The sequence below is a fragment of the Nicotiana sylvestris genome, chromosome 5, assembly GCF_000393655.2.
Source record: "Nicotiana sylvestris chromosome 5, ASM39365v2, whole genome shotgun sequence".
In the NCBI taxonomy this organism is placed as follows: Eukaryota; Viridiplantae; Streptophyta; class Magnoliopsida; order Solanales; family Solanaceae; genus Nicotiana; species Nicotiana sylvestris.
This window is the reverse complement of record NC_091061.1, coordinates 177366130-177392423: the sequence shown is the minus strand read 5'-3', so window position 1 is coordinate 177392423 and position 26294 is coordinate 177366130. Positions and strand designations below refer to the sequence as shown.

General features: G+C 39.5%; 1 protein-coding gene across 1 annotated transcript; it reads right to left on the bottom strand.

Annotated features, from left to right (window-relative positions):
* Positions 1-1538: 1538 nt before the first annotated feature.
* On the bottom strand, positions 1539-4391 carry LOC138869707 (uncharacterized). Its single transcript, XM_070147355.1, has 5 exons — positions 3939-4391; positions 3299-3835; positions 3024-3121; positions 1966-2804; positions 1539-1867 (listed from the first exon to the last, which is right to left on the bottom strand). Exons 1-5 carry the CDS (start codon positions 4389-4391, stop codon positions 1539-1541), a joined length of 2256 nt encoding a protein of 751 aa, XP_070003456.1.
* Positions 4392-26294: the final 21903 nt, after the last annotated feature.

Genomic DNA, 26294 nt, shown 5'->3' with positions numbered 1-26294 from the left:
GGGTTCGGGTAGGGGGCGTGGGGTGAAGGGTCAAGTTTATATACGTAAAGAGTAATTAGATCCTGGCCGTTGGATGCATCGAGATTGATGGCCAGGATCTTTTACTTAGAACGGAACGACACCGTTTGGCCTCGGTTGGGGGTTGGTTCGGACTGGTTCTTGGGTCGGGTTTGGAAACGGGTTACTGACAGGGAGCCTGGGCCGTTGGATTGGATTGGTTGGAACGGCTGAGATGAGCCGTCCTTGAAACAACGTAGTCTTGGTATTGGACGACGTCGTTTCGATGACATGCGGATGGGTCTTGGGTTGGCTGACTTGGGCTGGTTTTGGGCCTTCAAAATTTTGAAATATCATAGGCCCAATCCGATTTCTTGCACTTTTTATTTTGTTTTCTAATTTTTTGAAATACAACTAAATTAAAAATGAATTTGAAATACCCATTAATCAGTACTTAACACAATTATTCACACACATATATATATATAATAACTTTTAAATGGTTAAATTACAACCTAGAAATGCATACATATTTTTTGTATTTTGTTTTATAATGATTAAATGCAAAATGGACAGACCCACAAATGACTAACAACACATGTCACGGAAAACTCAAAAAATTGTACAGCGAAGTCATTTGTCACTATTTTTATTTTCTTTTGGAGCGATTGTCCGTGAAGCAAAAATCACGTGCTTACAGTACCTTTTGGGGACTGTTTTACTTGAAGACCCAAGACGAAATTTAATTCCCTCATCATGCTCATTTCAAATTCACTCCCCATAAGTTTTGCAAATTCTTCACATAGAGAGTCAGTTGTTTCTCCAAAGATGATATCATCAACATAGACCTGAACAATGAGCAGGTTCCTTCCTCGTTTCTTTAAGAAAAGAGTGTTGTCAATCTTCCCTCTCTTAAAGCCATTTTCTAAGAGAAATTTTGACAATCTTTCATACCACGCTCGAGGAGCCTGTTTTAGTCCTTATAGGGCTTTGTCCAATTTGAACACATACTTAGGGTGCTCATGTCTTTCAAACCCAGGTGGTTGCTTCACATAGACTTCTTCCTTAAGTAGTCCATTCAAGAATACACTTTTGACATCCATTTGGAACAGAGTGAATTCCATATGAGAAGCAAAAGTGATCAGAATTCTGATGGCTTCCATGCGAGCCATTGGAGCAAAAGCTTCATCATAGTCAATCCATTCCTCCTGATTGTAACCTTGAACCACTAGCCTGGCCTTGTTCCTTGTGGTAATTCTATGCTCATTGAGCTTGTTTCTGAATACCCACTTGGTTCCTATAATGGTTCTATCTGGGGGTCTAGGTACAAGGTGCCACACACTGTTTCTCTCAAATTGATGCAGCTCGTCTTGCATGGTTGTAATCCAATCTGCATCTTTTAGGTCTTCCTTGATGTTTTTGGGTTCTATCTGGGGGAGAAAAGTTGAGAAGGCAAGTGAATTTCTAGCTCTTGACCTGGTTTGGACTCTGGAATCTAGAGGAGTGATTATGTTGTCTATGGGGTGAGAACATTGATGTCTCTAGTTAGATGATTGGGGTTCATTCTGAGAAGAAGAAGGTATGTTTGGCTGATTTTCCTCTATCCTTCTCTCAGATGCAAGTGGAGTTCCCTGAACTGCATCAACCACTCTTTCTTCAGCTTTAGTAGTTATAATTGAAGTGCTTAGTTCTGTAGATGATGAGGCAGTGTTGTCTCCATTTGCCTCCTTCATTTGACTCATCATATCTGCCTTTCCATTTGTCATGTTAATGACTTCGCCAGGAACAAGTAAGGGTTCTCCATCTTGATCTTTCTCAGCGTTCTTCTCAAATGATGGGTGAGATTCATCGAAGATAACATGGATGCTTTCTTAAACACATTGAGTCCGCTTGTTATATATCTTGTAAGCTTTGTTTTGAGAAGAATAGCCAAGAAATATCCCTTCGTCACTTTTGGCATCGAATTACCAAGTTGATTTTTTCCATTGTTGAGAACATAGCATTTGCATCCAAACGTTCTTAGGTAGGTCAGCTTGGGTTTTCTTCCATTCAGTAGTTCATATGGTGTCTTGTTCAGAATTGATCTGATCATGCACCTGTTCACTAAGTAGCAGGCAATGTTGACAGCTTCAGCCCAAAAGTTCTTTGCAAGTCCACTGTCAATCAGCATTGTTCTTGCCATTTCTTCCAGAGTTCTGTTCTTTTTTTCTACTACACCATTTTGCTGAGGAGTTCTGGGAGCTGAGAAGTTGTGAGAGATACCATTTTCATTGCAGAAATCATCAAATTTGACATTGTCAAATTCTGTCCCATGATCTGATCTAATGCATACAACTCTAGACTCCATCTTCACCAGAATTTTCTTCACAAATGCCACAAATACTTCAGCCATTTCATCTTTTTTTCTGAGAAACAGAGTCCTTGTGAATCTGGAATAGTCATCCACGATCACGAAAATGTATCTTTTTCCTCCTCTGTTTTGCACCCTCATAGGTCCACACAAATACATATTCAAGAGCTCAAGTGGTTTTGAGGTGCTCACATCTCTTTTTGACTTAAAGGAGGACTTTACATGTTTTCCTCTAGCACATGCATCACAGACTTTTTGTGTTTTTAATTGTGACATAGGCAAACCATGGACCAGGTCCTTCTGAATTAGTTTGTTCAGGAGAGAGAAGCTTGCATGACCTAGTCTTCTGTGCCATAGTTCAGCATCATCGTCAACCGCCTTCAGACAACTCAGATCACCACTCTGTAAAGATTTGAAATCAGCAACATAGATGTTCTTGTATCTTTGGCCACTAGGACTATTTCACCAGTCACAAGGTCAGTGACTGTACATATTTTTGGACAAGAACTCCACCTTGTTTCACTTATATCAAATTTGAGAGACACTCAGGAGACTGTACTTAAGTCCATTAACATAGTACACATTTTCAATAGAGTGAGTGAGTGACTTCCCAACTTTTCCAACTCCAAGAATGTACCCCTTTTTGCCATTGCCAAAGGATACACTCCCTCCCTACAGGGCTTTTAGTGAAAGAAAGTGTGTGGTATTCCCAGTCATGTATTTCGAACATCCACTATCCATGAACCATTGTTGACCATTTTCCTTCACTGTCCCCTGCACAAGAATTTTAGGAGTTATTTTTAGGAACCCAAGCAAGTTTGGGTCCCTTGTAGTAACCAAAAGGATGAATAAGAGCTCTTTTAGTTCATGCAGGTAATGTGTGTTTTCTATGAATGGAACCTGGTCCATCTTTTGTTATCACAGTTTTAGCAACCACTTATCTTTTGGTACTGATTGATTTTTGGCCTGGACACCTTTCTTGGGGTGCCCAGTGTTCCCACATTGGGTCCGAGGCCAGTTATCTGATGCAGTTGCGCTCTTACTGTGAGGGTTGTAAGGATCCTTTTTCCTTGAAAACCCTACTCCCCACCCTTTTTCACTATTATTAGTGAACAAGGCAGTGGTACCCTCTACGGACCAGGTCCACTTTAGAGACTTTTCAAGGTCATTCATTACTTTTTCTAGATTGGCTTGGAGGAGCTCATTTTTCTCAATTTCAGCGCTCATCCTACATCTCAAGGATTTCACCTCATCTTCAAGCCTAACATATTCCTCACTAACTATCTCCTTTCCTCTTTTAGGGTTTTCAGGTTTTGACTTAGTCGAGGGCTCTACTATTTGTTCCCTTTGGTCAGCAACTTCTGCCAAGAGATCACTCTTTTCTTTTCTAAGAGTTACAATGGCATTCTTTTGATCAGTAATTACAGCTACTAGGTCTTTCCTAGTATGTTCAGATTCTTCTAGTTCTAAGAACAAGGAATCCCTATCCTCCGCAAGACTACAAAATGTAGTAATTAAAACATCAACTAAACACATGAGTTTTTTTTGGATAGTAGGATTTCAAATTTTTCTGAACATCCCTGAAGTTTACCTCTTCATTGCCATTATCTGATTGCCCCATCAAGGCAAGCATTGAGTCATATCTAGTCTCCTCGCCTTCAACTGCCATCTTAGAACTATCGTCAGCATTAGATTTATCTTGTTTTACTTGTGTAGTTCTATCATAAGCTATTTGCAAAGCCTCACATATTTCCTTAGTAGTGTCGCATGTAGAAATTCTGTCGTACTCATTAGGTTCCAAATTATATACCAGAATTTTCTTAGCACGAGCATTCTTCTTCAAAGCTTTCTTGTCTGCTTCAGTGTATTCTCCACTGGTCTTGATTGGAACAAACGGACCATCGCAGATAATATCCCAAAGCTCGCAATCCTCAGCCATGATGAAATCATGAATTCTAGATTTCCACCACCAATAGCATTTTCCATCAAACTTGGGTGGGTGGTATATGGATTGACCTTCTTCAAGATTTAGTGGAGCCGTCATGAGGATCCTTCCGAGGTGTTAACCTGATAGGAAGAACCTGCTCTAATACCAATTGATTGTTTGTATGGGTCCACCAAGTCTTAGAGTACCTGGTCCTCTACAAATTTCTGCTAAGAGCACTTAGTAAAGCAATAAGTAAATGAGCTAGAGGATTTTTACGTGGAAAAATCCCGCACAAGGGGATCAAAAAGCGACGACCTACACCTGTAGGCTTTTAACTTTACTAACTTGTAATCTTACTTATTACAAGCCACTTTACAATACTTTCGATTGTAAAGGATTTACTCAACCAACTTGTGGTACCTTTACCACAAGCCACTTTGTGATTATCCTAATTACAAAGGCTTTTTATAACTTGTGGTGCTATCACCCCAAGCCACTTTGCAATTCTACAATTACAAAAACTTTTCTTTATGACTAAATCTAGTCACAACCTAAACTCAGTGCATTTGAGGATTTACAAGAGGACTCCTAATCAGTATGCTTCTAAGTAAGCGATTTAGGAGATATAGTAAGTATAATAACAAGGTTACAACTCAAATAGGACAACAACAATCAATTTTTTAGGAACTGGTCTGTAGTGGCGTTCAACCTTGTTCTTCAAGCTTGAGAGGATGATCAGTTTTCTGTTTTTACAAAGGCTTGAATGAGAAACAGAAACCTTCCAGTGATGTCTTTGTATGAAGCTTCATCAGGTACATCTTGATCACATCACTTGAGGTGATGTGAGTGCTTTGTTTGGTTAGAGAGTGAGTGGGCTAACAGTGTATTGCAGTGCGGCAGAAACAATACCATCAGTCACTTTAGTTCCAGCTGTGTCCACATGACTTTGTACTGCTATATAGGAACCATAGGAGCACCAGGTCCTTGATTAGTTCCTAGCTCCTGAATCTATAGCAATTGATCCTTAGCTGGAATCTGTTTAAGTTTGTAGCAATCCAAATAGGTCAGGTTCCCTATCTAGTTCTTATTAGTAAGTTTGTTAGATCATCAAAACACAAGGCAAGAGTATTTAAGATCTATCAAGATGTATTTCATGCTCACTTCTTTATTTACAACCATGTCTTTCACAAAATTATACTTAATATCAATATGTTTCGTCTTCCCATGATTTTTAGGATCCTTTGTGTAGGCTATTGCATCTTGACTATCACAATTGATGGTTACTGGTTCAACAAAATTGTTATACACATCCAAGTGGATCAAAAAACGTTTAAGCCAAACAGCTTCCTGCACAGCTGCTGAAAGTGCTACAAATTCAGCTTTCATTGTAGACAGGGCTATGCATGATTGTTTCTTGCTACTCCATGATACAACACCATTGTTAAGCAAGAATGTGTATCCAGAAGTAGATTTTCTTTCATCTAAATCTCCTCCCCAATCAGCATCAATATAGCCTTTGAGTTGCATATCAGTTCCTCAGTAACATAACGAATAGTCAATTGTGCCTTTAAGATATCTCAGTATTCTTTTAACTGCTTTCCAATGTTGTTGTCCTGGGTCATATTAATATCTGCTAACTAATCCAACAACATAACAGATATCGGGTCTTGTACACATCATAACATATATTAAACAACCAATTGCATTGGCATAAGGAATCTTTCTCATTTGTTATTTCTCTTGTGGATTTTGAGGGCACATCGTCCGGCTTAAAGCTTCACCTCTAGAAATAGGAGTATTTATGGGTTTGCAATCTTGCATATTAAAACGTTCAAGAACTTTCTTAATGTAAGATTCTTGGGAAAGAGACAACAATCGCTTTGAATGCTCTCTTGAAATCTTATCTCCAAGAATGTATGATGTTTCACCCTATCCTTCATATCAAAAGTAGAAGATAACCACTCTTATATTTCTTTTATATACTCGATGTCACTTGCAGCTATAAGTATGTCATCTACATACAATGATAAGATTACAAACTTATCTTTGGATCTCTTAATGTATACACAATGATCTTCGTGGACGATAGTGAAATCATATGATATGATCGCATTATGAAAACGTGAATACCATCATCTAGAAAATTGCTTAAGGCCGTAAATCGACCTATGAAGTCGGCATACTTTATGCTCTTCGCCTTTTTTCACGAAACCTAGAGGTTGTTCCATATAGATTTCCTCTTCTAGTTCTCCATTAAGAAATATAGTTTTTACATCCATTTGATGCAATTCAAGATCCAAATTAGCCACTATTGACAAAATTAGCCTTATTGAGGTAAATCTCACAATAAGTGAAAAAGTTTCTTCATAATCGATTCCTTCCTGTTGTGTATACCCTTTAGATACTAGGCGAGCTTTATATCTTTCGATACTACCATCAGCCTTACGTTTGATTTTAAGAACCCACTTGTTCCCAATTACTTTATGGCTCATAGGGAAACCCTCGAGGAAATTCATGCCAGGGGCTTCGACCTCTCGAAAGAGATTAAGCAAGCCAAGGCGAAAGAACACGATGCTAAATTCCTTCTATCCGATGTCGAGGATATCAAGGATGAGGCCGACAAGCCATAGTCCCCAAGGGGGATGTATATTTCCTTTTCTGATTTTGTACATAGTACTTTCGAAGTATGTTGTAAATGGAGCTTGTATTTTTTTGCATGTATGTATAAGGAGGAAACCTTGCAGCTTTGTTTCTTCTGTATTTCTTTTTGTCTTGATTTTAGCCAGATGAATTGGTCTTCGAGTTGAGATGAATCCTTAGATTTACGGTATGGCCTTGGGGCTCATTGGGCTGGCCTATTGGCTCTTACGCGCTTTGCTCTTAGGCATATTTAGGCCAACTATTTTGGGCTCACTCGACTCAAGCTTTTTTGACCCTCAAGTGGTCGAATTTTAGGCTAGCGACAATGGCTCTTACGCTTTTGGTCGATGAGACGTTTTAGTGTATGTGGGCTGGCGACAATGGCTCTTACGCCTTTGCCCTTAGGCATATTTAGTTAATTGTTTTAGGTTTAATATCTGAATTGGGTTACAACTCAAGCTCATTCGACCCTCAAGTTTTTGAATTGCAAGCTGGCCCTTAGGCTGTTACGCGTTGGGTCGGTACGACCTTTTATATATGTGGGCTGGCGATAGTGGCTCTTATGCCTTGGGTCGATGTGACCTTTTATGTAGGCTTTATTTTTTCCTCGATAAGGATTTTTGAAATAGTGTTGCTTGACTCTTTGACGGTTTAATAAAAAACCTCGAATGTGAGTCGTTATATGGTGATGATCGAGCACCTCGAAAGGTTTGGCTCAGAGGCTGAGTATCTCGAAGCCAGTGTTTAGGAGCTGACATAGTCGAAGCTCTTTTGCCTATATCGAGGGTAGCCTGTTTAACCGGTTCTTTCCAAAGTATATTCGAAGTAAATGAAGGCATGTGATTTATAACGATGATCGGGTGTCCCCGAGTCGCGTGAGTTTGGCTGGTACAGCCTTGTGACCGGCGTTATTTGTGTTTGGACGGAGCCATTAAGTCCTGAGTGTAGTAGTTTCAACATCTATATTGAGGGTATGCCTTTTTAGGGGTCTTACAAGTTCAATATATAGCCGAAACTCTGAGATCAGGTTTATACCTTTAGTAAGATCTTACAAGTTTTTCATGTCTTTGAGGTCTTACAGTTTTGGATACTTGGTACAAATATTGTTCATGCCTTGTTTGAGGTCTTACAGATGTTGTTGTTGCCTTATGTAGGTCTTACGAGATTGAGGTTGCCTGCATGCGGCCTTATAGCCTCGGATTTTGATAAGTCAATGGAGATGGCGATTGACGGCAATCCTGGAGTCATCGAGGGTTTCTTGTCTCGGGAGCCATTACTTGTGAACTCGGTATTGCCTCTTTGAGGGCTTATGATTTCAGAGTTCCCGACCCGGGGGTCAAGTGGTTTTGAGTTTTTGACGAAAATCCCCGAGTGTTCGGGACGTTTCTGGCTTTGGAGCCACTTTGTGATCTTGATGTTGCCTCATTGAGGGTTTATGAGTCAGGAGATCCGAACTGGAGGTCGCGTTGTTTTAAGTTGTTGATGCCAGTCCCCAAATGTTCGGGTCATTTTTTTTGGCTCTACGGCCATTTTTTGCAAAAATATCGAGCTTCCTTGAGATGCAAAATGCTTTTGGGAAGTATTTTTTGATTACTTGGTACAAGTATACATGTTTTTGCTATTGTGGGATTGGTTGTTCTAAGCGGACACGATTTGTTCGATCGTTTGGCCCGGCACATTACTTTCCTATTGAGCCCTGTTTGGCGTATCTTGGCTTCTTCGAGTAGGTGACCTTCCGGGGGGATGCCCCCAGTATTTGAGGTTGATTGCAAAAGAAGTCTTGAATACTTATTGGATCTTCCTTAGGTAGCATGTAGGTGTTGCCTCGTTAAAAACCTTACCGGTAAAACCCTTTTCGGGATAAAAACTCGATCTAAGGAAAAAAGCGCAACGGAGGCTTTAAAACCTTAAGGTCTTCGAGCCGAGTTAGCGCTTCTGCTATCTCAGTCGGGCACCTACATAAAGGTGGGTACGAGATGTAACTTGAAAAGGGAGATGGTTGTACCTTAGTGGCGATGATGCTATGAACCTCGGTAGGCCTTCAGTTATCTACTCGAAGGATGTGGTACAACCCTTTATTTGTTCATTTGGAAATAGACGAGAATATGCCTTGTGAACGCCGTGTTGAACTCGTTGAGGGTTCAAAGGGCGGGCATACTTTGGTCAGGCAATCCAAGTTGCTTTGTTGTATTCGACCTGATAATATTGGCCGAGCTACCTGGACCCACAAGCATAAGTTTAATTTAAAAATGTGTCCTCAAGAAAAGAAGTTACCAGTGCATTGTTGTAGGGCTGAGATAGAGCCTCGAGTTTGCTTCTTCCTGGCGGGAAACATTTTCGTTCTCTTGACCGCAGGTTCCTGCGAGGCACCGACACCTTAAAATATCATATGGGTGACATGTTGCGGCTCACTTGCTTCATTCTTTTTGGTCGCCTCTCTTTCCCGGAACTGATTTTTGGCTCGATCGCGGAGGAATTCCCGGAGGTGACCTTTACTGAGTAGTGGGGCTACCTCTTCCTGGAGTTGTCGGCAATCTTCGGTCCTGTGACCGTGTGTGTTGTGAGATTTACACCCTACCTGAGCTGATAGCCTACTAGGAGGACTGTCAACCTATCAATCGGGACCTACGGGCATAAAATGCAGCGTCCCCAGACAAAAGGGACATCAGTACGAATAAAGTACCGAGTATGTAAGGCAGGAAGGCATAAATAAGAACAGTAATGTAAAGAGAGATAAAGGAGATACAACCTGTAACATCTGAGTGCCTCTGGGGGCTACTGATATGAAATGCATAATACATATATATATACATAAACTTTTAAAAACATTCGCCTCTGTGGGCATCATCATCATCATCATCATCATCATATCATACCCGGCCTCAAAGAGGACTCAGTAAAAACGTACCCGGCCATCATAAGGCTCGGTAGAATCGTACCCGGCCACGTGGAGCTCGGTAAAACCCAACTGATCAGTGGTTGCACAATAGGTGCCGTACCCGGCCGACTATAGTGCGACTCGGCAGAGTAAACTAGATACATATATATAATGCATGCTCGACTCATGGAATTACGTTCTAACCCTTTCGAAGTGATGTAAGGTCATTGCACCTTCGATGAACATTATGGACATCCCTACCATCAATATGAACTTCACTAGGACTCAAAGATCATACAGACTTTCTTAGAATAACTTTGTACAGAAAGAACAACATAGACAACCTTAGTTACTAGGAGTAAATTCATTATGAAATAGCATATCGTTTATGTTCATGTCACTTTAGATCATGCCAAAAGAAAGAAGTAAGTGCCTTAACATACCTTAAACCCGTTGAGTCCTTAATCCCTTCCAAGCAACTCTTTAAACAAGTCAACTCAATCTATCATAGTATAAGGAGATTCAAAATCAGTGCTGAGCAAAGGCTAAGTCTATAACTTAAGCTAGTAGCTCGTTTACGTAAATTTGGGCAGCATTTCCCTTGTAACAAGGGCCTCCACCAATACCATATACCAACAACAACAACCAGAGAAATCCATCAACATATAAATGTCGATAACAAGACACCATATAACAACAATAAGTCACTACTACTTCACGACGAGCGGCAAGCTCCAATTGGAATCCGTATAACCCATATACCCCTTATAGACTTCTTACATTAACTTAAAAGTATCATTAACATGATAATTAAGTCATTCATCAATGATTCCATCCTTATACCATATATTTATAACAAAGGAAACAATCCACAACTCCAGCTATCTTCAATTAGTAACTTTATTCACTAGTTCATGTCTACTCCATCCATTTAACTTAATCAATATCAAGACAACCATAAGCACAGGCAAGAACAAAATACACATACCTCTAACAATAACTTCAAGTTGAAATCCAAGTTATATTCAGCTTACAACAACCCTCAATGGCAATACAACATCATAGAAGTGACTTAAACTAATCCAAGTATTATCTTGTAGTTTATCATCCTAACAACTTAACCAACATACAAGAAAGCTTAAGCACAATTAGTAGGCTGTTATACTCACCTTAGACAGCAGCAAAAACTTGGAATTTCATCCAAATACAGCCCACAACAATCCTCAATGACAACACAACCTCAAAGAGGTGTTGTTCTTCACTAGAACTAAGTTTTGATGTTGAAATATGGTGTAATCACTTTGGAATCACTTCAAACCCTTGTGGTATATGTTTAGGAGGGTTAGGAGAAGTTTGGAGACGAATATTAGTTGAAAAATGAGCAAAAATAGGCGTCCAAATCGTTTATAAATTGAAGTAGGTCAACCACCGCCTAAGTGGGTCCCATTGGGAGCTGCTTGCGCGGTCTCGCGAAAACACAAATATCTCTCTACTCCGATGTCGTATTGACAAACAGTTTAATGAGTTAGAAACTAGACTTGTAGATATTCAATTTGGTTGGTAGAAAACCCCATGATTCCAAGTATATTTGGAGAAATGCTTAGATACATATGACCTAAATTTCAGCAAATTTATGAATGTAACTTGTGATGACCTTTGCCAACTCTTGTTCCACAACTTGCTTGCCTTCAAAATGTAGAAAATGAATATCATACGACTAAAATAACTCATAGAATAACCTCCTTATCATGTTAATAACCCTAGTCTCACCCCAAAGTACATGTTATAACATTCGAAACTTGTCGACTTTCGACGAAACTTATTTTCTTCAATTGGTTTAGCTTCTAAGATTTCCAACCCTCTTGGTACTCGTTATTCATGATCTTAAATATTTGTAACCTCCAAGGTAACATGATTAACTTACTTTATTTTCTTCCAAATATAATCTCATTTCCGAGCTTACATCAATGACTTACGACGTACTCTCACGTATGAAAACTTGGGGTGTAACATCATTCCCCCCTTTGGAACATTCGTCCTCGAATGTTGACTGATGCACTTATCAATTTCATAAACTATGGCTCTTACGAATACTTTAATGTTCATCTTGCCATCTAAGCAACAGTTTTGTGAATAAATCCAAACGCTTGGGCATTCCCCCCTTTTAGGCCTCTTTGTCACGCCATGACATGTGGTCGGAATTTTTCCAACATCGTAACATTTGCTACCTTATATCATGCAGTATGTACGACTGTGTCCTTATATGAGTGCCTAGCGACTCGTCTTCCCTTTTTCCTCCATCTTTTAGCCAATCTATAAGCCTCACCGTATGAACATATACAGAATTATGAAAAGCTGTCCCTCTAGGCATCTATAGGTGTATTGATGTCTTTCGCTTGGTACTTTATCGAACTTAAGACTATTGCTATCTCTTGTTTCATAGCCTTGCATATCTATCCTTATGGATTTACTACATCTAGGTAGGTTATACTATACCATAAAACTTACTTCGTTTTATAATTACCGAGGCTTGCTACCCAACTCCAGGTTACTCTCTCGCTGCTTATCCTATATGTATAAATCTAAGTCCTTTAGTGCTTCCTCATTTTTATTCATCTTAAGAATAACAAACAAATCTCATCTCATACTTTGGAACTTGTACCCATCTATTGTTTATTCACCTTAATGTTGATCTATAATCTATCACTGATAACTTGCAACCTCTTACGTAATACACTGTCACTAGGGCTCACATCTTATCGGGGAACATATGAAGTGATTTTCCTGATCCACCTAGGGATAATACTATACTTCAATAACCGTATTTCATTGCATCCCAACGCGATTCATCTTATGGGGGTATTCTAATCCCGTGCAATTAATGAAATCCCTTTCTCGTTAAATCATTACTCAATCAAAGGCCTAAGAATCATCCTCTTATCTATCACAATTACACCCTTATTCTACCGCCAGGGCAACATTCCATCTCTTCTAAATGCACCTAGTCTTAGACTCCTCTGGGTTCATTCAGGCTGTATAGAGTTTTTTATTCATATGGAAATCATCAGCTCCCTTGTTTTGATGGGTTTAATCCCGAGGACATACATATTCTCGTCACCTTCTCACTCATCTTTTCATATCCTTACTCCTATCTACCTAAAACCTTGTTGCTCTACAATACTTTACCTTAGGACCTACACCGATCTATTTATACTACTCCCAACCTTCCTTTAACTTGATAGCACCATAAATTTCCTTTTGTGCCTTCTCAGTTGTCCTTAAATGTAAGCAATTACTTTTGATGGTCGTTCTATCACTTGTTGCATGAATACTTGGCTTGTCCTTTTTGCCCACGAATACTATAATTTCTTGTACCTTATATGATCTCAAACATCACCTTTGATAGCTTCTTTTTTTACCATTCATTAGCCATGATAGGTGCCACTTTCTTATGGAGTGTATACAATATTGTAGTGAGACTGTTGTTACAGGATCATTTACTCTCTAGCTCACTATGCTTAGGTGGAAACCTTCTTCCTTATTTCCTCAACTAGTCTTTCATTGTAGTACTTAGGGAGACCTTCTGGCTCTTGTAAAGTTGCGAGCTTGATATATCGTACACCCGAAGGTAATTTTCGTTATTCTTACTTGCCTATAATAATCCTTAGTTACATAAATTTGTGCCTTTGTGCTCGTAGGATTACTTCTAAGCTCAAATTTTTATTGTCTCCTTAGTGGCACTCTCTCTTATTTTCATAAACCTTAAAAACGGTACCTTTAACTGCCTCAACTCCTATCTGAATTTTTTTTCAAATGATTGCGATCTCGTATCTGCGAGATTGAATTCACTATGCTGTGGTTCACTACTTTTATCTTGCATGATCTATTGATTTATCTGTGACCTCTTGTCTAGCCATAACTGGGCTCTTCCTGAATTAACTACTAATTACTCATTGGTCCATTCTCATATATATATATATATATATTCTGCATAATCCCTCTTGGGATATATCCTTTGTCTTAACTTATCTCTCGCCACTAGCTCCTGATGTATCAAGTGTCCATTCACATTTATTTATCAATAACATCATGGCCAGAAACTTTTACTGCCTCTCCCCGGTGTCGTGCTTGTATAATGTTCTGGAGTCGCAACATATCTGTAGGAACTGAATAAATGCAACATCATCCCTTTCTCTTTTTTACCACATTCTTCCTTTACCATTCCATCGTTAACTGAACCGTTTAACTCTGACTTAATACCATATCACACCATATTCCCCCCTTTAGGTGAGTACTAAGATTAAGTACTACGACGATCTACCTATAGTTGTTTTACCTCTTCATCTTTGGCGTCTTTTCACATTATCAATGAACCTTAATCGCCTTATGGTAACCTTCTGTACCAGGGATAACTAAATTTCTTACGCACGAAGGTGACACCTACTGTAACTGGCACACTTAGTCCCTTAAGATTAACTCTGCTCAGAGTGCTTGCTTTAGGTAATCGACTTCCTAAATGGCCTTTAAAGGCTAATTGTCTGTTGTCTATTCTATTATTGTTGGAGCACGATCTTTGAAATTCTCACGATGTCGACCATTATCAAATCCTCCGGTCCCTAATTCATGTTCGATTTTATCTTATTCACCAGCCCATACTGATTTTTATTACTCCGGGGTCCTACCTTTCCTCCTGGTAATCACGTTGAAGTCATCAAATCATTTCTCGAAATAAGAATATGACTTTATGGCTTATACTCTTTTATTACCTCAAGGTTTGTCACCTCTTGTATTTTCCTTCACTTGACTATAGACTATGTCATCGTGTCATATTTTGATTTACTGTTATCACCCATATATCACATCTTACTCATGATGCATCATTTATTTTCTTCTTATTCTCCGAATAATATTTTTTTTTGTCCATCACTTTATTCTGAAAACTTCAACAAAAAATTCTTTCCCTTTTAGCTCCCCTAGCTTCATCTCACTGGCTCTTTGGAAAGCCTAACATTATTTTGTTTTTTTTTATTCGGGGCTAGAGTCATATTAAGGTAAATATTTGTCCCTTCTAGGATCCCACTGCCTATCTTCTAAATTTTTTTTGAATATTCCAGTATTCATATCTGATTGTACTACTCTAAAGTTCACCATCTAGGAGTTTTAGAAGGAGATCTATTATCACATTTGCACAATCTTTGGAAACATTAGTTAATGATAACAACCCATCCACAATTTTTGGGTTACTCTAACTCCAACTGGATCCTAATATCCCATCTTTCTCTTAAATAATATATGTTAGCTCCCATAGAACATAACTGAGATGGGTGTGGCCAATTTTACTTACCTCTGTCATTGATGAAGATACCAAAATGCTTATATTTCTCTGCCTAATTTGAAAATATTGATAATCTTCATTATTTGGGTGCCTCGTACCCCTCTTCACCTTACTTCTTTTACTTGTTGAAACTTGTATCTAGATTCTGAATCCCTCATAGCTTTTCACCATATTCGTGAATAGATATCCTTGCCTTAAGGCTCCTTATTAAGAAGCTTACACATCTTAGTACACACATGATCTATTGAAGACCTCACATTTACTCATCATAAGCATGATGTGAAATCGAGTTCCTCTGACTCAACTCTTCCACATCCATATGCAATCTCTTACCAATTGTCTTTGTGGATGCAAGTATTGTTGTATTACGAATAAAGTCAAATTTAGGAGTTTGAATTCTTACAACTAAGCTCTACTACATGATCTAGAGTAAGAAGAAAGAGTGACAGACTTAAATACCCTGTAGCCTCCTGCTTATAAGTGTGGTGCACAACATACCCATAAACAAGACTCTACTAGACACGGCTTGTAGACTCCTTAGGATAGAACTGCTCTGATACCACTTTTGTCACGACCCAAACCGAAGGACCGCGACGGGCACCCGGTGCCTTACTCAATCGAGTACCAACGTAACATATCTTTCTTATCATACTATCATGAGTAAATGAGCCAGAAAACATATCATGAGATAACAAGAATAAAATATAAGGGAATACTCATCATATGAAGATCCAACATGATATACAAACTTATATATATGACATACGAGCCTATAAGGCCGACATGACCATTTGTAAACTCAAAACATAAGCCGACAAGGCCATACAAGTATCCATACACCTGACATCTATCTACAAGCCTCTAAGAGTACATAAAATCATAAAGGTCAGGACAGGGCCCTGCCATACCAATCAATACATATCCAAAGCATACTGACCAAATAGGCAACTTCGGAGTAAGTGGAGTGCACCAACACCTTCGCTGAGCTGATAGCCTACTAGGAGGACTGTCAACCTATCAATCGGACCTGCGGGCATAAAACGCAGTGTCCCCAGACAAAAGGGACATCAGTACGAATAAAGTACCGAGTATGTAAGGCAGGAAGGTATAAACAAGAACAGTAATGTAAAGAGAGATAGAGGAGATACAACCTGTAACATCTGAGTGCCTCTGGGGGCTATGATATGAAATGCATAATACATATATATACATAAACTTTTAAAAACATTCGCCTCTGTGGGCATCATCATCATCATCATATCATACCCGGCCTCAAAGAGGACTCAGTAAAAACGTACCCGGCCATCATAAGGCTCGGTAGAATCGTACCCGGCCACGTGGAGCTCGGTAAAACCCAACTGATCAGTGGTTGCACAATAGGTGCCGTACCCGGCCGACTATAGTGCGACTTGGTAGAGTAAACTAGATAAATATATATAATGCATGCTCGACTCATGGAATTACGTTCTAACCCTTTCGGAGTGATGTAAGGTCATTGCACCTTCGATGAACATTATGGACATCCCTACCATCAATATGAACTTCACTAGGACTCAAAGATCATACAGACTTTCTTAGAATAACTTTGTACAGAAAGAACAACATAGACAACCTTAGTTACTAGGAGTAAATTCATTATGAAATAGCATATCGTTTATGTTCATGTCACTTTAGATCATGCCAAAAGAAAGAAGTAAGTGTCTTAACATACCTTAAACCCGTTGAGTCCTTAATCCCTTCCAAGCAACTCTTTAAACAAGTCAACTCAATCTATCATAGTATAAGGAGATTCAAAATCAGTGCTGAGCAAAGGCTAAGTCTATAACTTAAGCTAGTAGCTCGTTTACGTAAATTTGGGCAGCATTTCCCTTGTAACAAGGGCCTCCACCAATACCATATACCAACAACAACAACCAGAGAAATCCATCAACATATAAATGTCGATAACAAGACACCATATAACAACAATAAGTCACTACTACTTCACGACGAGCGGTAAGCTCCAATTGGAATCCGTATAACCCATATACCCCTTATAGACTTCTTACATTAACTTAAAAGTATCATTAACATGATAATTAAGTCATTCATCAAGGATTCCATCCTTATACCATATATTTATAACAAAGGAAACAATCCACAACTCCAGCTATCTTCAATTAGTAACTTTATTCACTAGTTCATGTCTACTCCATCCATTTAACTTAATCAATATCAAGACAACCATAAGCACAGGTAAGAACAAAATACACATACCTCCAACAATAACTTCAAGTCGAAATCCAAGTTATATTCAGCTTACAACAACCCTCAATGGCAATACAACATCATAGAAGTGACTTAAACTAATCCAAGTATTATCTTGTAGTTTATCATCCTAACAACTTAACCAACATACAAGAAAGCTTAAGCACAATTAGTAGGCTGTTATACTCACCTTAGACAGCAGCAAAAACTTGGAATTTCATCCAAATACAGCCCACAACAATCCTCAATGACAACACAACCTCAAAGAGGTGTTGTTCTTCACTAGAACTAAGTTTTGATGTTGAAATATGGTGTAATCACTTTGGAATCACTTCAAACCCTTGTGGTATATGTTTAGGAGGGTTAGGAGAAGTTTGGAGACGAATATTAGTTGAAAAATGAGCAAAAATAGGCGTCCAAATCGTTTATAAATTGAAGTAGGTCAACCACCGCCTAAGTGGGTCCCATTGGGAGCTACTTGCGCGGTCTCGCGAAAACACAAATATCTCTCTACTCCGATGTCGTATTGACAAACAGTTTAATGCGTTAGAAACTAGACTCGTAGACCTTCAATTTGGTAGGTAGAACACCCCATTATTCCAAGTATATTTGGAGAAATTCTCAGATACATTTGACCTAAATTTCAGCAAATTTATGAATGTAACTTGTGATGACCTTTGCCAACTCTTGTTCCACAACTTGCTTGCCTTCAAAATGTAGAAAATGAATATCATACGACTAAAATAACTCATAGAATAACCTCCTTATCATGTTAAGAACCCTAGTCTCACCCCAAAGTACATGTTATAACATTCCAATCTTGTCGACTTTCGACGAAACTTATTTTTTTCTTCAACTTGTTTAGCTTCTAAGATTTCCAACCCTCTTGGTACTTGTTATTCATGATCTTAAATATTTGTAGCCTCCAAGGTAACAATATTAACTTACTTTATTTTCTTCCAAATATAATCTCATTTCCGAGCTTACATCAATGACTTACGACGTACTCTCATGTATGAAAACTTGGGGTGTAACGGGTTCATTCTTTGATTAGTGCATGGTATGTTACGTCTCGGGGCGTTTCTCCTATCTTCAGTGTATGGTTGGTACCTTTCTTTGTTTGACTTTGGCTCCCTTGGTAGAAGCCTGGTTGGGTATACCGAGCCCGATGGGCTCCTAGTTGGTCGTCCTCGACCCTGATCTTTGACTGATATCGGTTGTAGACGTCCAACCAGGTCATGGCCGGATATTCGACCAGGTTCTATTTCAGTTGCTTCGAAGCCACCGAGCTTCGCTCATTCAGACCTTTAGTGAAGTCCTATACTGCCCAGTCATCGGAGACTATAGGTAGTTCCATATGTTCCATTTGAAAGCGAGATATAAATTCTCACAGCATCTCGTTATCCATCTGCTTGATTTTGAAGACGTCAGACTTCCTTGTTGCTACTTTGATGGCACTGGCGTGTACCTTTATGAAGGAATCTACCAACATGGCAAATGAGTTTATAGAATTAGGAGCTAAGTTGTGATACCACATCATGGCCCCCTTCGAAAGTGTTTCCCCGAACTTCTTTAGTAGGACAAACTCGATATCGTCGTCCTTTATGTCATTGCCCTTCACTGTGCAAGTGTAGGCAATAACATGCTCATTGGGGTCTGAGGTCCCGTTGTATTTTGGAAGGTCTAGCATTCTGAACTTCTTTGGAATGGGTTTTGGAAATGATTCCTCTGGGAACGGCCTTTGTATAAACTTCTTCGAATCCATACCTTTCAGGATCGGAGGTGCGCCCGGAATCTGGTCGACCCTAGAAGTGTAGGTCTCAACCTTTTTGTCATTGTCTTTTATCTTCTTCTCACCTGATTCAATCCTCTTTGTGAGGTCCTCGAGCATCTTTACGATGGTGGGGTCGGATACCGACCCGTTATTGCTTGACCTCTCCGATACCTGCTCGGCCGGTGGAGCCATCCCTGACGCAATTGTGCTGGGAGTTTTCTAGTGACTTTGCAGCTGAGCAATCGCTAGCTGTTGTGCCTGCACATTTCAAAAGTAACGTGAAGGCTAACCTCCAATTCTTTCCTAGCCAGGGTCTCTTGAGCTTCTTGTCGGTCTATTTGGTGCACACTCCTATTAATATGGGAGCTTACATCGACGTGTTGAGCATCGCGCGAGACCGCGTCCACGGGAATCGGTTCAGGTGCGTTCTTAGGGTTTCGTGGTGGTACACCAACACCTGGAACATCTACACCATTATCTCCGTGCTTCTCAAGATTGTTGTTCACTGAGTCATACATTTTGACCTGAAATCAAAGATCTTGGGCAAGAAAAAGCATGAAAGGTAACTTACATTATGTAGCTAAACCAGCAAGAAAATAATCACTATTATTTTTAGCCCCACGGTGGGCGCCAAATTGTTTACCATGAAAATGGTAATAACAATTAAATTTGATTTAGTGGTTCTAAAAATACGTGATCTATTGTTATGCTAGTTGTTAGGTAATTGGTGTTATGTGAAAGACTTAGAATTGAAATAAGAGCTTAAGAACAAGGTGTTAATCAAACCGAATCGCTGTCAATCGGGGCCTCGAGCTTGCCTATTCAAGGGCCTCGGGGTCGAGTCTGAAGCTCTGCTGGGAGCTATCGGAGGCGGTCGATGGTGAATAACAATTATAAATAGATCTAAGACGGCTTTTTATGGCCAATAATAAGCAATAAATGAAGAACAATGAATAGAACACAATAAATATAAGCAATAAATGAAGTAATAAGATCAAGAGAATATGTTAGAGAGCAGAGAGAATATTCTTGTATATTTAGTATGAGCAACTGATGTTTACAAAATGACAAGGATCCCCTTTATATAAGAGGGGGAATCCCGACATAGTACAAGTGCATTTATTACAAAGATATGGGGCTGGTACAACCGTTAAATGCCCTGATTCGCCTTTTGGGCTAATCCACTAGACTTGACCTGCCATATGCACGTGCCTTGGGAACTCCACCTAGATCCGCCAAGACCGGCAATTCACAATGTCCCGGGGTCGGTTATTGGTTATACTATCTCGCAGTTGATCTGTCTCAAAGCCGACATGTCTTGGAGTCGATCACTGGAAGCCCTCGAGATGCCTTGATGCACGTGAAATCGAGCCGTCTATTTCCACCGTATACACTATATCAAACTGATATAGATAACTTTGTTCTCAAAAGTAATAGTTTAGCTATTAAGTAGAGGCACTCAATAAATTATTTTGCTAAACCAACTGTGATGTAAACTACCTTATCAAGATGAACTTCTTGAATAGAAAATCTAGAAATTATGCTCGAAATTAAATTATTGAGCAAGTTACCTCGCAAAATATCATATTGCGGGTTATTAATAGTCGCACATGTAACCATCTCATAGATGCATCTTATGTGGTATACATGGCAGGTGAATGAGCCCATATTCACCTTTGATATTTCCAGCATTCATGAGATTCAATCCCAATTTTAGTTGGTTTATTAATTAATGAGAACAAGCAATATAAGAGAATTCATAAAGAACTTTCTAGTTCTTTAATATTTACTCATGTGAATTCTCTATTATTTTTGCACAGCATACGTAAATTGATATGGCTAAACCAATTATGTCAACTGAATAAATTATCAATATTGAAAAACTTTAGATTTACACCATGATGTGTTGCAATTATCAATAAACTCCAAGTATATTATGATATGGGTTTTATATCAATAAACTTTTACTTTATTGTGGCATTCTTTTGTTTGTGTAGTACAAACTGGAGAATAAAGCGGATAACTTTTCACATGCATATTACCCCGCTACAAGTTGCAGTAATAGATGATATTAAATCTTTCCTTTATATAGTCTCGGTATGACCAACCACTTTCACGAATATTTTAGAAACTCAATTAAATTTCTTTGAGATTTACTACAACACAATTCCTTATTGATAATCAATTTTATTCCTCCAAAATAGTAATAATTGGCTCTTCCAGAGCTATCAATTAATTTGGTATTACCACATATACATCAACATCCATATGGTGAATATCTCTTTTAAAGAGAAAGTTATACCATTATGGTTATGGTCAAAATTATATGCAAGATATGTTTCTTGCATTGATGTTATTCTTTAATAATCACATTACCAAAATATTTTGGCGTGCAATAGGTGCGTGACCAATGACTATTCATGCCATAATAATGATATTATTTTATTATATCATCTCAAACCTCCTTCTAGAAATGATTATGGTATATTCACTACCATTAACACGTTCATATTCTTCCAAGAATGAATATGTATTCATAAATCAGATGTTTTCACATTCACATCATAAATGTACCATAATCATCTATATATGCTTTATAAAATTTCATGTCAAATCGATGACAAATATTACTTTCACAGAGTGAAAGATTAATTTGAGAATCCTTAGTATTCTCATTACCATAATGATGACGATTATAATTTCGTCTATTGCCACGTCCACATCCATTGATACCTTCACGGTAATAATTTTGTCTTCTTTCAGATTTATTACATATTGTTACCACATTCTCTTAAGGGAATGAGAATGAAGCAAATTCAATGGGACGAGTTTTCACTTCTTGCGCTCACGATCATACATGACTTTAATCATGGCAAGACATAGAAATTTTACCACTTCGAGTGATTATAATTTCTTACTAACTCCATTAGAGTTATAATCAAAATTTATTGTCTTTACTTATATTTAAAATTAAATTATAGAATAAAAGAGAAAAATATAAAAAAAATACATACCTTAAATCCAGAATTGACAATCATTATGCTCAATCCTAAAGTTTCTACTCAATTGGTTAAAGCCTCGGGCTGATAACGTATTATGAAACAATAAAGGAAGAAGAAGTTGTGATGACCCGTCCAGTCGTCTCATGAGTCACCGCTCTGTTTCTCCCATTTCAGCTTCTTTATGCTTCGTTATTCGTGTTTTTATGGTATCGGGTTGGGCGGATCGAGTCTGGAATGAGTTTGGTGAAGTTTGAGACACTTAGTCTCTTTTAAGAAGGCTTAAGTTGGAAAAGTCAACCAGATATTGACTTATATGTTAGAAGGCTCGGAAGTGAGTTCCGATAGTTCGGTTAGCTTCGGGAGGTGATTTGTGACTTAGGAGCGCGATCAGAATGGGTTTTGGAGTTGTAGAGAAGATTTAGGCTAAAACTGACGAAGTTGATATTTTAGCGATTCCGGTTGATAGACGAGATTTTGATATAGGGGTTGGAATGAAAATTCCGAGAGTGACAGTAGCTTCGCTGTGTTATTTGGGATGTGTGTGCAAAATTTTAGGTCATTCGGACGAGATTTGATAGACTTTTTGATCGGAAGCATAATTTAAGAGTTTTTGGAGTTCTTAGGCTTGAATCCTATGATAAATTCGTGATTGATGTTGTTGTGAGCGTTCTGAAGTTTTTAACAAGTTTGAAAGATGTCATGGGATGTGTTGGTACAATTGGTTTGAAGTTCCGGGAGTTCCGGGTAGGTTCCGGGTAGGTTCCACGATGTTTTAGGCCGAAAATCATAGCCGTAGCAGGTCCAGAAGGGTTGCAGGCCTCGGAACCCACCCGTGCGGTCCGCACAAAAAGAAGTGAGGCTGCGGTATGTGCTGTGCGGACCACACAAAACGAAGTGCGGCCGCGGTAGGTGCTGTGCGGACCGCACAAAATGCAGTGCGGCCGCGGTGGGGAACATTTCACTGGTCATACTTCGGAAGCTCGTATCTTTTGATCTACAAGGAATTTTGAGATGATTCAAAAACGAAAGTTGTAGCCTTTCGTGTCTAGTATCTAGAAAGCTAAGTATATTACAATTTGGACATCTGTAGAGAAAGTTATGGCCAAAATACTAAATCCTGTCACTGCAGAGGAAAGCCTGTGCGGCCGTGGTCGTTTTTGTGCGGACCACACTGGTTTTGTGAGGACCGCGGTCGATTTTGTGCGGTCCGCGGAGGTGTAAATCTATGGGGTACTCTATAAATATGAGGTTTTTGGTTTTATTTAATATTTTGACCTAGAGAGCTCGGATTTTGGAGATTTTTCGAAGGGTTTTCAAGAAATTCATCGGGGTAAGTGATTCTAACTATGATTTGGCTAGAATACATGAATCTATTATTGAATTCATCATTTAAATCGTGAGTTGGGATGGAATTTGGGAAGAAAAATTATGGAATCTTCCAAAAATATAAAATTATGATTTGAAGGACCAAATGGTACCGGAATTGGATAATTTTGGTATGGTTAGACTCGTGAGGGTATGAGGATTCTGAAAATGTAAATTTTGCCCGATTCCGAGATGTGGGCCCGTGCTCAGGTTTTGCTAATTTCGGGATTTTCGGGATTTTTTCGATTGTTTTCTCTTGGGCTTTGTTCCTTTATCAAATTGTGACGTATTCGTTCTGATTTTGGATAGATTCGATGCGAGTGGAGGCCGATTTGAAGGGCAAGGGCGTCGTGGAATAGTATTTTTTTACCGGTTTGAGGTAAGTAACCATTGTAAATCTGGAACTGAGGGTACAAAACCTCAGTGTTTGACTTGATTGGGTAAAAGCGGTGACGCACATGCTAGGTGACGAGCGTGTGGGCGTGCACCAGTAGGGATTGTGACTTGGTCCGTCCCATAGCGACTATTAAGCCGCGTACTTGATTTGGAAATCTTATATTATTTCGTGTTTCAGTCTTTTATACTGTACTATGGGTTATACGCCATGTTTGGGGACTTGTGCCGACCTGTAGAACCCTTAGGGGCATTTTGACTGTTTTAACTCATTTTACTTGCTAAAAACCATATCCTCAGTCATGTTTTATGTTAAATGATTTAAAGCTGGTTTCATCACTCTATTCCTAAATGTGATGATTGTTTGGGCGGAGATCCCTACCTTCTATTATTGTGTCCGAGAGGCTGTGAGGTTAATGACTGAGAGAGGTTGAGAACCCAATTATGAGGATATTATATGTATACATTATGGATCAGGCTGTACACCGCAATGATACTTATATGGATCGGGCTGCACGCCGTAGCGATATATATATTGGATCAGGTTGCACGCCGCATTGATATGATGTTTGGGCTGTAGGAGCCCCTTTGGAGTCTGCACACCCCCAGTAAGCGTAGTCGACTATAAATATATGGATCGGACTGTTGCCGCAGCGTTTACTATGAATTCGGTTACTATGAGGTATATATATATGAGCCGAGTGCTGAGAGTGAGTACTAAGTGACGGGAGTTGAGCCCCGAGTGACCGAGAGACTGCCCGAGGGGCCAGACTCTGAATGATTCCTTGCCTGAGAGGCCTTATCATGATGTTTTTCACTGATTCTATTCTTCTTTTAAATAGGCCTCTATTTGATATACTCCTAGGTAACTGGTTCCAAATGTTTAACTAGAAATGTGGTTTTGTAACGTAAACTGATTTTTGAACTGTAAAAATGACATGTTATTTCGTTGGTTATTCCGTTATGTATTTTGAATTACTCGTCACTACTTTCAGGCCTTATTTATTTTAGTTACTTACTGAGTTGGCGTACTCCATTACTCTCTGCACCTTGTGTGCAGATCCAGGTGCCCGAGCGGTTGAGTGAGCATTGTTCAGCCGGTTCAGTGTTTTGTTGGGGGATTTCGAGGTAGCTGCATGGCGTTCGCAGTCCCGCTTCCTCTCTTCTATTATTTTATTTACCCACACTTTCTAGGCTATTGATGTATTAGACATTCAGGCTTGTGTTAGAGGCTCTAGACTTGTGACACCCGATCAGTTGGGTTGTGCAGTTTATTTTCATTTTGACTTCCACATATTTTCTGTTATTCTAAATATCTATTATGAAATCGGTATTTAAAACTCGTGTTGGAAATAAGTAATGGGTTAGGTTTAGTTGACTGGTTGGCTTGCTTAGTAATGTGATAGGCGCCATCACGACAGGTATTTGGGGTCATGACAAGTTGGTATCAGAGCCTAGGTTACATAGTTCTCGCGAGTCATGAGCTGGTTTAATAGAGTCTCGCGGATCGGTACGGAGACGTCTGTATTTATCCTTGAGAGGCTGCAAAACCTTTAGGAAAAACTTCATATTCTTGAATTTCTTGTCATGCAAACTTGTTGATCTAAGTACTAAACTCTTATTATTCCATTCTCTCACAGATGGTGAAGACACGAGCTATAGGATGGGGTGGACGACCACCAGTCCCACCAGCGGGGGCCACTAGAGGTCGAGGTCGCGATCGAGGCCGTGGTAGGGGCAGAGCAGCTAGAGAAGCACCGACAGATCCATCAGCTGTCCTAGTCCCCGATCAGGTCCCAATTGTGGACGCTGCATCAGCACCAGTGTAGGCACCACCTGTGCCTATCGTGATCCCAAGCCTTCAAGAGGCTTTAGCTCAGATCTTATCAGTGTGTACCGGTTTGGCTCAGGCAGTCTCAGCTACTACGACCGTAGCTACTTCCCAGGCCGGGGGAGGCACCCATACTCCCAATTGCTCGCACACCTGAGCAAAATGTGCAGGGACTACAGACACCAGGGGCACCTCCAGCCCAGCCGGTTGTACCAGCGTAGGAGTTTGTAGTACTAGTTATGCCGGATGATGAGCAACATCGACTTGAGAGGTTTGATAGGCTCCAGCCTACGTCATTCAGTGGTGCAAAGGGCGATGATGCCCAGGGCATTTTGGATAAGTGCCAGTGGATGCTTCGGACAGTAGGGATTCTTAAGACTAGTGGTGTGGCATTCACTACATTTCAGTTTTTTGGAGATGCCTTCACTTGGTGAGAGGCGTAGGCCTATTGGTGCAGCACCCCTTACTTGGCAGCAGTTCTCTGTTCTCTTCTTAGAGAAGTATGTACCACAGTCACGCCGAGAGGAGCTGCACAGTCAGTTTGAGCAGCTGTGT

What these genes read in the sequence shown, in the direction of transcription:
- LOC138869707 (XM_070147355.1), bottom strand. Translation starts at nt 4,391, where the DNA reads ATGACGGCTCCACTAAATCTTGAAGAAGGTCAATCCATATACCACCCA. An exon ending in TCCAGGCCAAAAATCAATCA is followed by an intron (nt 3,122 to 3,298) that starts GTACCAAAAGAT and finishes ATTCTTGTGCAG; the next exon opens with GGGACAGTGAAGGAAAATGG. An exon ending in CAATGGAAAAAATCAACTTG is followed by an intron (nt 1,868 to 1,965) that starts GTAATTCGATGC and finishes AATGTGTTTAAG; the next exon opens with AAAGCATCCATGTTATCTTC.